The 15,222-nt window shown below is 44.7% G+C and overlaps 1 protein-coding gene across 3 annotated transcripts in view; it reads right to left on the reverse strand.

The window, feature by feature from the left end:
- The window catches only part of LOC117532127 (serine/threonine-protein phosphatase 2A 56 kDa regulatory subunit gamma isoform), a 70,021-nt gene extending 55,278 nt beyond the window's left edge, over positions 1–14,743 (reverse strand). The window contains exons 1-3 of one of the 3 annotated variants that reach the window (XM_034195406.1): positions 14,556–14,743; positions 14,388–14,453; positions 4,204–4,354 (exon numbers count right to left, since the gene is read on the reverse strand). In XM_034195406.1, coding sequence (XP_034051297.1) covers positions 4,204–4,354; positions 14,388–14,453; positions 14,556–14,582 — 244 coding nt within the window. In that variant the 5' untranslated portion in view covers positions 14,583–14,743. The remainder of the gene's footprint in view (positions 1–4,203; positions 4,355–14,387; positions 14,454–14,555) is intronic. The other 2 variants (XM_034195405.1, XM_034195408.1) reach the window with 2 other exon arrangements.
- Between the last annotated feature and the right edge of the window lie 479 nt (positions 14,744–15,222).

The following is a 15,222-nucleotide window of genomic DNA, read 5'->3' on the forward strand; positions in this document are numbered from 1 at the left end:
CATTACCCCATCCCCGTAGAGACGGTGCCTGCTCCCAGACCACCAATAACCAGTAAAAATCTATTTAAGCATAAAAATTCAAAAAGAAAAAATAATATAGCACCTTCAACTGCACCACAGACTAAAACAGTTAAATGTGGTCTATTAAACATTAGGTCTCTCTCTTCTAAGTCCCTGTTAGTAAATGATATAATAATTGATCAACATATTGATTTATTCTGCCTTACAGAAACCTGGTTACAGCAGGATGAATATGTTAATTTAAATGAGTCAACACCCCCGAGTCACACTAACTGCCAGAACGCTCGTAGCACGGGCCGAGGCGGAGGATTAGCAGCAATCTTCCATTACAGCTTATTAATTAATCCAAAACCCAGACAGAGCTTTAATTCATTTGAAAGCTTGACTCTTAGTCTTGTCCATCCAAATTGGAAGTCCCAAAAAACAGTTTTATTTGTTATTATCTATCGTCCACCTGGTCGTTACTGTGAGTTTCTCTGTGAATTTTCAGACCTTTTGTCTGACTTAGTGCTTAGCTCAGATAAGATAATTATAGTGGGTGATTTTAACATCCACACAGATGCTGAGAATGACAGCCTCAACACTGCATTTAATCTATTATTAGACTCTATTGGCTTTGCTCAAAATGTAAATGAGTCCACCCACCACTTTAATCATATCTTAGATCTTGTTCTGACTTATGGTATGGAAATTGAAGACTTAACAGTATTCCCTGAAAACTCCCTTCTGTCTGATCATTTCTTAATAACATTTACATTTACTCTGATGGACTACCCAGCAGTAGGGAATAAGTTTCATTACACTAGAAGTCTTTCAGAAAGCGCTGTAACTAAGTTTAAGGATATGATTCCTTCTTTATGTTCTCTAATGCCATATACCAACACAGTGCAAAGTAGCTACCTAAACTCTGTAAGTGAGATAGAGTATCTCGTCAATAGTTTTACATCCTCATTGAAGACAACTTTGGATGCTGTAGCTCCTCTGAAAAAGAGAGCTTTAAATCAGAAGTGCCTGACTCCGTGGTATAACTCACAAACTCGCAGCTTAAAGCAGATAACCCGTAGGTTGGAGAGGAAATGGCATCTCACTAATTTAGAAGATCTTCACTTAGCCTGGAAAAAGAGTCTGTTGCTCTATAAAAAAAGCCCTCCGTAAAGCTAGGACATCTTACTACTCATCACTAATTGAAGAAAATAAGAACAACCCCAGGTTTCTTTTCAGCACTGTAGCCAGGCTGACAAAGAGTCAGAGCTCTATTGAGCCAAGTATTCCTTTAACTTTAACTAGTAATGACTTCATGACTTTCTTTGCTAATAAAATTTTAACTATTAGAGAAAAAATTACTCATAACCATCCTAGAGACATATCGTTATCTTTGGCTGCTTTCAGTGATGCCGGTATTTGGTTAGACTCTTTCTCTTCGATTGTTCTGTCTGGGTTATTTTCATTAGTTACTTCCTCCAAACCATCAACATGTTTATTAGACCCCATTCCTACCAGGCTGCTCAAGGAAGCCCTACCATTAATTAATGCTTAGATCTTAAATATGATCAATCTATCTTTATTAGTTGGCTATGTACCACAGGCTTTTAAGGTGGCAGTAATTAAACCATTACTTAAAAAGCCATCACTTGACCCAGCTATCTTAGCTAATTATAGGCCAATTGCCAACCTTCCTTTTCTCTCACAAATTCTTGAAAGGGTAGTTGTAAAACAGCTAACTGATCATCTGCAGAGGAATGGTCTATTTGAAGAGTTTCAGTCAGGTTTTAGAATTCATCATAGTACAGAAACAGCATTAGTGAAGGTTACAAATGATCTTCTTATGGCCTCAGACAGTGGACTCATCTCTATGCTTGTTCTGTTAGACCTCAGTGCTGCTTTTGATACTGTTGACCATAAAATTTTATTACAGAGATTAGAGCATGCCATAGGTATTAAAGGCACTGCGCTGCGGTGGTTTGAATCATATTTATCTAATAGATTACAATTTGTTCATGTAAATGGGGAAACTTCTTCACAGACTAAGGTTAATTATAAAGTTCCACAAGGTTCTGTGCTAGGACCAATTTTATTCACTTTATACATGTTTCCCTTAGGCAGTATTATTAGACGGCATTGCTTAAATTTTCATTGTTACGCAGATGATACCCAGCTTTATCTATCCATGAAGCCAGAGGACACATACCAATTAGCTAAACTGCAGGATTGTCTTACAGACATAAAGACATGGATGACCTCTAATTTCCTGCTTTTAAACTCAGATAAAACTGAAGTTATTGTACTTGGCCCCACAAATCTTAGAAACATGGTGTCTAACCAGATCCTTACTCTGGATGGCATTACCCTGACCTCTAGTAATACTGTGAGAAATCTTGAGCAGTCATTTTTGATCAGGATATGTCATTCAATGCGCATATTAAACAAATATGTAGGACTGCTTTTTTGCATTTGCGCAATATCTCTAAAATTAGAAAGGTCTTGTCTCAGAGTGATGCTGAAAAACTAATTCATGCATTTATTTCCTCTAGGCTGGACTATTGTAATTCATTATTATAAGGTTGTCCTAAAAGTTCCCTGAAAAACCTTCAGTAAATTCTAATTGCTGCAGCTAGGGTACTGACAGGGACTAGAAGGAGAGAGCATATCTCACCCATATTGGCCTCTCTTCATTGGCTTCCTGTTAATTCTAGAATAGAATTTAAAATTCTTCTTCTTACTTATAAGGTTTTGAATAATCAGGTCCCATCTTATCTTAGGGACCTCATAGTACCATATCACCCCAATAGAGCGCTTCGCTCTCAGACTGCAGGCTTACTTGTAGTTCCTAGGGTTTGTAAGAGTAGAATGGGAGGCAGAGCCTTCAGCTTTCAGGCTCCTCTCCTGTGGAACCAGCTCCCAATTCAGATCAGGGAGACAGACACCCTCTCTACTTTTAAGATTAAGCTTAAAACTTTCCTTTTTGCTAAATTTTATAGTTAGGGCTGGATCAGGTGACCCTGAACCATCCCTTAGTTATGCTGCTATAGACTTAGACTGCTGGGGGGTTCCCATGATGCACTGAGTGTTTCTTTCTCTTTTTGCTCTGTATGCACCACTCTGCATTTAATCATTAGTGATTGATCTCTGCTCCCCTCCACAGCATGTCTTTTTCCTGGTTCTCTCCCTCAGCCCCAACCAGTCCCAGCAGAAGACTGCCCCTCTCTGAGCCTGGTTCTGCTGGAGGTTTCTTCCTGTTAAAAGGGAGTTTTTCCTTCCCACTGTCGCCAAGTGCTTGCTCACAGGGGGTCGTTTTGACCGTTGGGGTTTTTCCGTAATTATTGTATGGCTTTGCCTTACAATATAAAGCGCCTTGGGGCAACTGTTTGTTGTGATTTGGCGCTATATAAATAAAATTGATTTGATTTGATTTGTTCCATCTTCCTAATAAACTAGCTGATTGTAATTAGTTCAGCTCTTCAGGCAGGTGGATGCACTAATTAATGAGATCACCTGTTTTAGGTGCACAGGTAGAAGCAATACATGGTAGGGCTTTCACTTTTTGAAGCCAGAGTTCTCGACCTCTGCTAAGCACAGAGCCAAGATATCAAAGGAGTAGCTTCTGGACAACTCTGTAAATGTCCTTGACTGGGCCAGCCAGAACCCAGTCCTGAATCTGATTGAACATCTCTGCAGAGATGTGAAAATGGCTGTGCACCGACGCTCCCCATCCAACCTAACGGAGCTTGAGAGGTGCTGAAAAGAGGAATGGGCAAAACTGCCCAAAGATAGGTGCACCAATTTTGTGGCATCATATTCAAGAAGACGTGAGGCTGTAATTGCTGTCAAAGGTGCATCAACAAAGTACTGAGGAAAGGGTGTCAATACTTATGTACATGTGATTTCTGAGTTTTTTTGTTTTTAATAAATTTGCAAAAGAAAAAAAAAACTTTTTTCATGTTGTCATTACAGGGTGTTGTGAGTAGAACTGTGAGGGAAAATGAATTTCCTCCAGTTTGGAATAACAAACTGTGGAAAAAGTGAAGCGCTGTGAATACTTTCCAGACGTACCATGTGTGCGTGCAGGGATTTATAGCAAGAAAGTTGTAGTAAGGTGTGAAATTAATTTTAGTATAAGCCTGGCTGGTTGGGAAAGAAGAATGCAGCAAAGTGGTATGTAAGGAAATCTTATCGAAAGCATACCTGCTAGTGCAGATAGTTTCTGCAGCTCCCGGTTTGTACTGAGGGGGAAGGAGGAGGTACTGAACCTCTTCTCCCTCTTAACATCTGAGTGTGACCCTGGATGCTTTACCCTCATCAGCTGAGATGCAGGAGGCGGCTTTTTATTTGAGCCCTGCAGAAACAAGAGGAGGGGCTAGTGTTATTGGAGAAGAGGCACCGTAGTTACTGCTCCAAAGGAAACAAGTCCAAAGGCAAACAGGGTGTTGTGGTTAAGGGTCAAATTCCTTTCCGAATCAGATCAAGTAATTCTCACAGAGGGAACCTGATCGCAGTAGATGGTGTACTGTGCTGCGTCCTATGTGATGTACCTCTGTGGACGGAATAATTGAACGCAGATCGACCTGATAGAGCTAAGAGTAACAGGACCAGCGATCAATCAATCAATCAGGTCTTTTGGAAACTCAATGCATTATACACAACATCACTAATACATGCCACATATAACGAGGACTAAAATAGCTACAGAGCCTCATATTGTGCTCCAAACAAAGCATGGTAAGTGGGCATCAAATGCACCGAGGACTTTCATAGAAAACGAAGTTAGAAGGTAACAGTGAGACGTTATATGAGCAATGATGCTTACATTTCTCAGTTACAAGCAGAAGCATGAGCGGGTTTTATGAGCAACATGTTTTCTCAGATGTCACTTCGTAGCTATCGAGAATATTCACTAAAATATGCAATAAGAATAAGGTAGAGTATAAAAAACATGTGGCACCAACCTACTCTTTTATGTCAAAGGAACATTCTTTATTAAGCACCTTAAAAATTAGTAGGTGCTACTTAAAAAATTATGTTAAGAGTATTGACAGTTTACTGTCCTCACATGTGCAATTTGTTTAGTAGACTGCTGTTAACGCCTAAAAATTGTTTAAACTGATTACATAATTTTTTTAAAGTGGTACCAATTAACTTTTTTAAGTTAAAGGAACATTCGTTGTTAGGTTACTGCCACATAAAAAAACTATGTTAAGGATATCAACAGTTTACGATCCTTACATGTGAGACTTGTTTAGTACACTGCTGTTAACTCCTAAAAAATTGTTGAAACTGATTACATCATTTTTTAAAGTGGTACCAACTAACTTTTTTAAGTTAAAGGAACATTCGTTGTTAGGTTACTGCCACATAAAACTATGTTAAAGATATCGGCAGTTTACGATCCTTACATGTGAGACTTGTTTAGTACACTGCTGTTAACTCCAAAAAAATTGTTAAAACTGATTACATCATTTTGTTAAGGTAAAGGAACATTCTTTAAGGAACGTAAAAAATTAGGAGGTCCTACTTAAAAAAAATATGTTAAGAGTACACTGAAAAACCAACTTAAAAAAGTGTTACAGTTTGTAAAAAACCTGAATGAATTAAGTTGTTTGAACTTAAGTGTGAAAGTTAAATCAACTCTAACTTACAAAATTAAGTTCAAACAACTTCATTCATTCAGGTTTTTTTACAAACTGTAACTTTTTTTAAGTTGGTTCAAACATTCTCTTTTTTCAGTGTATAGACAGTTTACTACCTTACATGTGTGATTTGTTTACACTGTTGTTGACTCCTAAAAACTTGTTGAAACTGATTACATAATTTTTTAAAAGTGGTACTAACTAATTTTTTTCAAATTAAAGGAACATTCTTTAAGTAAGAGTATCAACAGTTTACTATCCTTACAGGTGTGATTTGTTTAGTACATTGTTATTAACTCTGAAAAAATTGTTGAAACTTAACATAATTTTTAAAGTGGTACCAACTATTTTTTTTTAGTTAAAGAAACATTCTTTGTTAAGTAACTTAAAAAATTAGTAGCTGACACATAAAAATGATGTTAAGAATATTGACAGTTTAGTGTCTTTACAGGTGAGACTTGTTTAGTACATCTGGTGTTACTTCCTAAAAACGGTTGAAACTGACTGCATACATTTTTTAAGTGGCACCAACAAATTTTTTTAAGTTAAAGGTATATTCTTTGTTAAGTAACTTAAAGATAGGTGCAACTTAAAAAAAAATATCTCGACATTTTTCGATTTTAGTTTAACTTATCTGGTTTTACACTGTAAGACGTTAGTTCAACACAAATATTCTGAGGAAACCAATCACCTCAAACTATTTAAGTTCAGTTAAGGTGAACAGAGTCTGTTCACCCAACGCGATCAAATGGATTAATGGGATTATTAACCATCAGATTAAAAGGTAAAACCTCTCAAGTCATTCTGAAGTCAGAAACGAGGCCATTTTAAGCAGAAACAAGGTGAAATTCAGTGGCGCTTTGAAATGACCAACACACAGCGAACACATCAGCTAGCAGCTCATGTAGCCGTGGCGCTCTGATCGCTAATGCTGAATTTATGTGGAAATGATTCTTATACAAAAGTTTCAGATATCTGTTGCTGAGATAGATGATGAGTGGAGTGATGTTTCAAGCACAAACAAGGTGTTAATCCATGAATCACGGCTAATGGCGCATGCGCAATGAAGGCAGGACAGACCGATTTTTAGGGGGAACCATTCCGTCTTCAACACCGGTCCTAATAAACTGGTGTTCCCACTTTGACTCTTACAGCTGATCTTGGCAGTTTTTAAAGCAATTTATGAACATTTTCTGTTGTGAGAGATATCTGCTTTTGAAATCATATAACAATCGATCTGCTCCCAGATACAATGCAGAAACATAACGAAGAGTGACAGAGCTTACCTTTAAATAATGACAAATTTGGGAAAATTTGTGGAAGCGAATTGTTTTTCTGCACCCTGATTATTTATTACAGTGAATACGGTATCTCCACTCACTTGATTCAGTCACAAAAGCAGCTAAGGAACTACTGTCTCAATGAGAAAAACTGATGTAACAATTTGCATAGATTTCTTTTTTTAAGTTATTTCAACTAGTTATTTCAACTTTCAACTGAGTTAATGCCACAGGACTTTTCTAGTTAAGTTGAAATATCTTTAAAAATATATATGCAAATTGTTACATCACTTTTTTCTCATTGAGACAACGGTTCATTTTTTAGAGTGTACCTTGATATTTTCTCCAGACACTGTTCCAGATAGAATTTTGGAAATATTCCAGAATCAGAATGAATCTGATGGAATTTTAGCACTCCCAATAAGAGTGCTTTTGTTGTGTGGGCCGCTGAAGAGGAGGTACTGCTGGCCCACCACCACCAGATGGCGCCCTGCTTGAAGTGCGGGCTTCAAGCATGAGAGGGCGTCATAGCAACCGGGAGTGACAGCTGTCACTCATCATCAGCACCAGCTGTCACTCATCCACATCACCACCACCATAAAGGCCGGACTGCAACTCCACCTCCCCGCCGAGAAATCAGCCATCAGAAGAGGTAATTTTCTCTGCTGACTTAAAACATTGAGTAATAATCTGAACTTCTTTGCAGCTGTTTTCCTGTGGCATTTCCTTATCTGTGGGATTGGCGTAAAGTGTGATCAGTGACAGCTTCGCTTCACACTCCAACCAGATAAGTGGTTAGACAGGAGCTGCACGAGTGTGTGATTGGAGGTGGAGGTGCTCCCTCCCAAAAGAATACAGACTGTGGGATTACTGAGTGTGCGAACTCACACTCATCAACACTGTTTCTGTTCTCTGTCAGCAGTACCAGGTCTGACAGCTGGAGACGGTGACCACCTGGGGACACAGGAGTTGGCGGCTCCGGTGTTCTTCAGATCCGTTGGCGGTGAGGGCCGTGTGGGATCCGGCTCGGCTCAGGACGGATGTCTCCTATCATCAAGCCTGCCCACACGTCACTCAAATCTGTAATTCGGTGGTACCTAAACTGTGATTGTCTGTATTTTGTTGTGCACTACAACATTAAATTGTTACTGTTTGGCTTATCCATTGCCCGTTCATTTAACGCCCCCTGTTGTGGGTCCGTGTTCCTACACCTTCACAACAGGATTTCTCGGCCAGCGTCATGGATCCCGAGGGGCATCAACCATCGCTTGAACAGCCAATGGAAGAGCGAGGTGCACAGGCGTCAGCAGGAGGCGTGTTAGGTGAGCTGCAGCAAATCTTAACCGCTTTCACTGCTCGGCTGGACTTAGTCACCGAGCAGAATGTGATCCTCAATCGGAGGATGGAGGCTCTCACCGCCAAGGTGGAAGCGCAGGCTCAGGGCGCTGCTGCAGTACCTCCCCCTGCTGACCGGAGGCCTGAAACAGACATTCCACTGGTCGTTCAACGAACCCCCCCACCGTCCCCTGAAGCATACATAAGCCCTCCAGAGCCGTACGGAGGCTGTGTCGAGACATGCGCGGACTTCTTAATGCAGTGCTCGCTCGTCTTTTCACAGCGTCCCGTCATGTACGCGTCAGACGCTAGCCGGGTGGCTTACATAATAAATCTGCTTTGAGGAGAGGCACGCGCCTGGGCTACGGCGCTCTGGGAGCAGAATTCACGGCTCCTAATGACATATACTGGGTTTGTGAGGGAGTTCAGACAGGTGTTCGACCACCCTCATAGAGGCGAGACCGCTTCAAGCGTGCTGCTGTCGATAAGACAGGGGTGTCGGAGCGCAGCAGAGTATGCAGTCGACTTCCGCTTCGCGGCAGCGCGAGCCGGCTGGAATGCTGTTGCGCTCCGCGCCACCTTTGTAAACGGACTGTCACTGGTCCTTAAGGAGCACCTGGTAGCAAAGGACGAGCCACGGGATTTAGACGGGCTTATTGACCTAGTTATACGGTTAGACAACCGATTAACAGAACACCGATGGGAGCGAGACGAAGGGCGTGGTCAGGCACAAGCCGTCCCTCTTCCTCCCGGGTCCGAAAGGGAGCCGTCTTCCCCACGCTCCACAGCCAGGGTACTCCACGTGACGACAGCTCCCCCTGCTGATGTTGCTATGGAAACGAGCAGGGCCAAAAGGCGATCAGATCAGAGACAAAGGAGGCTGGTCCGTGGGGAGTGTTTTCACTGCAGCTCAACCGAGCACACGCAGAAAAACTGCCCCAAACGGTCAAAACAGCAGTACTCGTCCTTAGAGACTGGGCTAAGGGTGGGTCATAATACCCACGTGGGGAAGCCCCATAAATCTGCACGCATCCCAGTCACAATCCTGAGTGGGGATCTGACCCTTCACGCCCCAGCACTGGTAGACACGGGGTCGGAAGGGAATCTGCTGGACAGCAGATGGGCAAGGGAAGTCGGGCTCCCTCTAGTGGCTCTACCTTCACCTATGAAGGTACGGGCACTAGATGGCACCCTTCTTCCATTAATCACACACTAGACACAACCAGTGACATTGGTGGTGTCTGGTAATCACAGGGAGGAGATCGTGGTCTATGTAACACCTTCCACCTCCCGGGTGATTTTGGGTTATTCTTGGATGATAAAACACAATCCCCGGATTGATTGGCCATCTGGGGTTGTGGCTCAGTGGAGTGAAACCTGCCACCGGGAGTGTCTCGGATCCTCAGTTCCGCCTGGTGTGACAGCTAGTGAGGAGGTTAAAGTCCCCCCCAATCTGACGGCGGTGCCAAGTGAGTACCACGATCTTGCTGACGTTTTCAGCAAAGATCTGACGCTCACCCTTCCCCGCACCGTCCGTACGATTGTGCAATTGATTTGATCCCGGGCGTTGAGTACCCGTCCAGCAGGCTGTACAACCTCTCACGTCTGGAGCGCGAATCAATGGAGACCTACATCCAGGACTCATTAGCTGCCGGGCTGATCCGGAACTCCACCTCACCGATGGGTGCTGGTTTCTTTTTTGTGGGCAAGAAAGACGGCGGACTCCGTCCATGCATTGATTACAGGGGGCTGAACGAGATCACGGTTTGCAACCGATACCCCTGCCCCTGTTAGATTCCGTGTTCACGCCCTTGCATGGAGCCCAAATATTCACGAAACTGGATCTTAGGAATGCGTACCACCTGGTTCGGATCCGGAAGGGAGACGAATGGAAGACGGCGTTTAACACCCCGTTAGGTCACTTTGAGTACCTGGTCATGCCGTTCGGCCTCACTAACGCCCCCGCGACGTTCCAAGCTTTGGTAAATGACGTCTTGCGGGACTTCCTGCATCGGTTTGTCTTCGTATATCTGGACAATATACTCATCTTTTCCCCGGATCCTGAGACCCACGTTACGCATGTACGTCAGGTCCTGCAGCGGTTGTTGGAGAACCAGCTGTTTGTGAAGGGCGAGAAGTGCGAGTTCCACCGCACTTCTTTGTCCTTCCTGGGGTTTATCATCTCCTCCAACTCCGTCGCCCCTGATCCGGCCAAGGTAGCGGCGGTGAGAGATTGGCCCCAAGCTACAAACCGTAGGAAATTGCAGCAGTTCCTCGGTTTTGCTCATTTTTGCCGGAGGTTCATCAAGGGCTATAGTCAGATAGTTAGCCCCCTGACAGCCCTGACCTCCACTAAAGTCCCCTTCACCTGGTCGGATCGGTGCGAAGCCGCGTTTAGGGAGTTGAAACGTCGGTTCTCGACTGCACCAGTTCTGGTGCAGCCCGATCCTACTCGCCAATTTATTGTTGAAGTGGATGCCTCTGACTCGGGGATAGGAGCTGTGCTATCCCAGAGCGGGGAGTCCAATAAGATTCTCCATCCTTGTGCCTATTTTTCCCGCAGGTTGACCCCGGAAGAAAGGAACTATGACGTCGGCAACCGGGAACTTATTGCGGTGAAGGAGGCTCTGGAGGAGTGGAGGCACCTGTTGGAGGGAGCTTCGATGCCATTCACGGTTTTCACAGACCATCGGAACCTGGAGTACATTCGGACCGCCAAGCGTCTGAACCCCAGGCAAGCCCGCTAGTCACTGTTCTTCAGGCATTTTGACTTTCGGATCACATACCACCCCGGGACGAAGAACCAACGGTCTGACACCCTGTCCCGGGTGCACGAAGAGGAGGTCAGGACCGAGCTGTCAGACCCGACGGAAACCATCATTCCCGAGTCCACTGTTGTGGCCGCCCTCACCTGGGACGTGGAGAAGACCGTCCGGGAGGCCCTGACATGGAACCCGGACCCGGGAACTGGCCCAAAAAACAAAATGTACATCCCACCAGAAGTCAGGGCTGCAGTTCTGGACTTCTGCTACGGTTCCAAATTCTCCTGCCATCCAGGGGTACGAAGAACCGTGGCAGTCGTTCTGCAGCGCTTCTGGTGGGCGTCTTTGGAAACTGACGTCCGGGAGTACGTCAAGGCCTGCACCACCTGCGCCAGGGGTAAAGCAGATCATCATAAGACCCAAGGCCTCCTCCAGCCTCTGCCCATGCCTCATCGCCCCTGGTCTCACATCGGCCTGGACTTCATCACGGGCCTCCCGCCGTCCCAGGGCAAGACTGTCATCCTCACGATAGTGGACCGGTTCTCCAAGGCGGCCCACTTCGTGGCCCTCCCGAAGCTCCCGACGGCCCAGGAGACTGCAGACCTCCTGGTCCACCACGTCGTGCGTCTGCATGGGATTCCATCGGACATTGTCTCGGATCGTGGCCCTCAGTTCTCCTCCCAGGTCTGGAGGAGTTTCTGCAGGGAATTGGGGGCCACTGTAAGCCTCTCATCCGGGTACCACCCCCAGACGAACGGGCAGGCAGAGAGGACGAATCAGGATTTGGAGCAGGCCCTCCGCTGCGTGACCTCCGCGCACCTGTCGGCCTGGAGTGACCATCTGGCCTGGATCGAGTACGCTCATAATAGCCAAGTATCTTCTGCCACCGGCCTCTCCTCTTTCGAGGTATGTTTGGGGTACCAGCCCCCATTGTTCCCGCTAGTGGAGGGAGAGGTCGGGGTGCCCTCAGTCCAGGCCCATCTGAGGAGGTGCCGTCGGGTGTGGCGTACCGCCCGCTCTGCCCTGCTCAAAGCCCGGACGAGGGCTAAGGCCCATGCGTATCAGCCCGGGCAGGCGGTTTGACTATCTACGAAAGACATACCTCTACAAACGGAATCCCAGAAACTAAAGGACAGATTTATAGGACCCTTCACCATCGTGAAGGTCCTCAGTCCAGCCGCAGTGAAGCTGAAGCTGCCAGCTTCACTGTGGATACATCCAGTATTCCACGTCTCCAGACTCAAACCCTGCCACACCTCTCCCATCTGTGCCCCTGGACCGGCGCCGCCGCCTGCCCGGATCATCGACGGGGAGCTGGCTTGGACTGTGCGCCGGCTCCTGGACGTTCATCGCAAGGGCCGGGGATTCCAGTATTTGGTGGACTGGGAGGGGTACGGACCAGAAGAACGCTCCTGGGTGAAGAGGAGCTTCATCCTGGACCCGGCCCTCCTGGCCAATTTCTACGCCTGGCACCCGGACAAGCCTGGTCAGGCGCCAGGAGGCGCCCATTGAGGGGGGGGGGGTCCTGTTGTGTGGGCCGCTGAAGAGGAGGTACTGTTGGCCCACCACCACCAGATGGCGCCCTGCTTGAAGTGCGGGCTTCAAGCATGAGAGGGCGTCATAGCAACCGGGAGTCACAGCTGTCACTCGTCATCAGCACCAGCTGTCACTCATCCACATCACCACCACCATAAAGGCCGGACTGCAACTCCACCTCCCCACCGAGAAATCAGCCATCAGAAGAGGTAATTTTCTCTGCTGACTTAAAACAGTGAGTAATAATCTGAACTTCTTTGCAGCCGTTTTCCTGTGGCATTTCCTTATCTGTGGGATTGGCGTAAAGTGTGATCAGCGACGGCTTCGCTTCACACTCCAACCAAATAAGTGGTTAGACAGGAGCTGCACAAGTGTGTGATTGGAGGTGGAGGTGCTCCCTCCCAAAAGAATACAGACTGTGGGATTACTGAGTGTGCGAACTCACACTCATCAACACTGTTTCTGTTCTCTGCCAGCAGTACCAGGTCTGACAGCTGGAGACGGTGACCACCTGGGGACACAGGACTTGGCGGCTCCGGTGTTCTTCAGATCCGTTGGCGGTGAGGGCCGTGTGGGATCCGGCTCGGCTCAGGACGGATGTCTCCTATCCTCAAGCCTGCCCACACGTCACTCAAATCTGTAATTCGGTGGTACCTAAACTGTGATTGTATTTTGTTGTGCACTACAACATTAAATTGTTACTGTTTGGCTTATCCATTGCCCGTTCATTTAACGCCCCCTGTTGTGGGTCCGTGTTCCTACACCTTCACAACAGCTTTAGCCATTTTATGGAATAATCCAGAATATTCTGTTCCCTTCCAAAATATCCAGTGTGGCCTACACAATGGATACAAAAAAGAAAATACTTCAACCAACTTAATTGAATTGTGTCAATTGGTAACACCTGAATGAATGAGGTTTTTGATATTAATATTATTATTAACACAAGTGTTAATCTAATTTATTAACTTAATTTCAAATTACTTAATTAATTTAGGTGTTACTAATTGAAAGAATTCAATTAAGTTGGTTCTTTTATCAGTGTAGTTCATACTGAAATTTAACATATGTTTAAAATATTCAACAAATGTATGCGTCTTCATGAAATACTGCATTTACAGTAAAATGTTTACAGTTTCCTAGATGTTTACATGTTTCCTAGATTAAAATTTGTCACATTATATCCGATGAATTCACAGTAAAAACAACTATCTACAGTGTGACATATATTAAATAAAAGTATTAAAGCCAAAGCAGTGGCTGCGTAAGTATGTACCCCCATGAGTATAACACAACAAAATCATCACTTTTACAGCCAGTTTTGAAACAGAACACACAAGTAATTGTTAAAAAAAATGCTACAGTTGGATTTTATTTATTTTTTGCATTTAAACAACCAAGTCGGTCCAGTTGACATAATTCGATTAAGTAGTGTCATGTAGATCACATGTACATCATGTAGATAGTAGTCTACATGATGCATGATTTCATTCCTCTTTTATTTGTATGAAACACATTCAAACTGCTGTATTGTTTTTTTGTGTACGTTTTCCTCATTGATTTTAATTCCTTGTTCTTTATTGCTTCTGTAAAGCATGTTGCAACCATTTAAGTGCAGCATAAAGTAAAGTTTACTTGCTTGCTAAACAAAACACCACTCAATAATACTTATGCACGTGTGCTCAGCCACTTATTGCATTCACAATAATCATTGTGAATGTGCAGTGTTTTCTTGCAGTGCAGTGCAATCATGCAGTGTTTTTCTTTGCAATGTGTATTATCTGAGAGATTTGTCACAGCAGGATATGAAAAAGAAATAAAATCCTTACAAGTTGGTCATCTGCAGGCCCATTTTTACTTCCAGACTTTTTAGCTCTTCCAGATTTGCCGAATTCCTAAACAGTGGAAGAGCAATAACACACACACACAAAAATATATATAAGATATAATATATTTAAGAATACATGAGAGATCAGAGCACTCCAAGTCCACTTTACCTTTTCTTTTTTGCTCTTGTGAGGCATGGTGTGACGGGGATCCCCCAGTGTCAGCAGGTCCCTGGTGAACTGGTCTGTTTCCAATGATGACTGTTTTCACGGACTCACGCACCATGTGACTGAGCCCCGGCACGACGCCATCCTCAGCTACACGGTGGCTGCAATCCACGAGCCGGTGGCTGAACAGATACGGTTCTTCACGGAGGGAAACACTGATTCTGCTCGATGTCAGAGTCCTGCTCAGTGATGCGGCTGCACTTTGTGGTACCGGGGTGGGGGGAACAGCAAGCGAGAATCTGTCCACAGCCGCCTGCTATGCGCACAGGCTGCCACTGGAGGGGAGTGTTGCACTCGAAGAAAATACACTTAGGTTTCCGTGGGATTTGTGAAGGAGTATTATCTGAATGACTTACTAATTTCAAACAGTTCAATGCAGATTTATTCATAAAACACTATGCTGTACATTACTGAGTGATTTTTAAAAAAATGTAACACAAAGAGAGCTTCTTAATTACTTGATAACTGGACTGCATCACGATTGCTGCAATACTGCTGCCAGCCGACAGAGGCGTCATTGAGCACACGCTGCTGAGCAGCATTTATCTAATGTGAACGTGTTTTTTCTGCAAGCAGGGGCAGATCCAGGGGGGAGGGGGGTGGAAGGCAT

The sequence above is a fragment of the Thalassophryne amazonica genome, chromosome 19 (genome assembly GCF_902500255.1).
Source record: "Thalassophryne amazonica chromosome 19, fThaAma1.1, whole genome shotgun sequence".
Lineage (NCBI taxonomy): Eukaryota > Metazoa > Chordata > Actinopteri > Batrachoidiformes > Batrachoididae > Thalassophryne > Thalassophryne amazonica.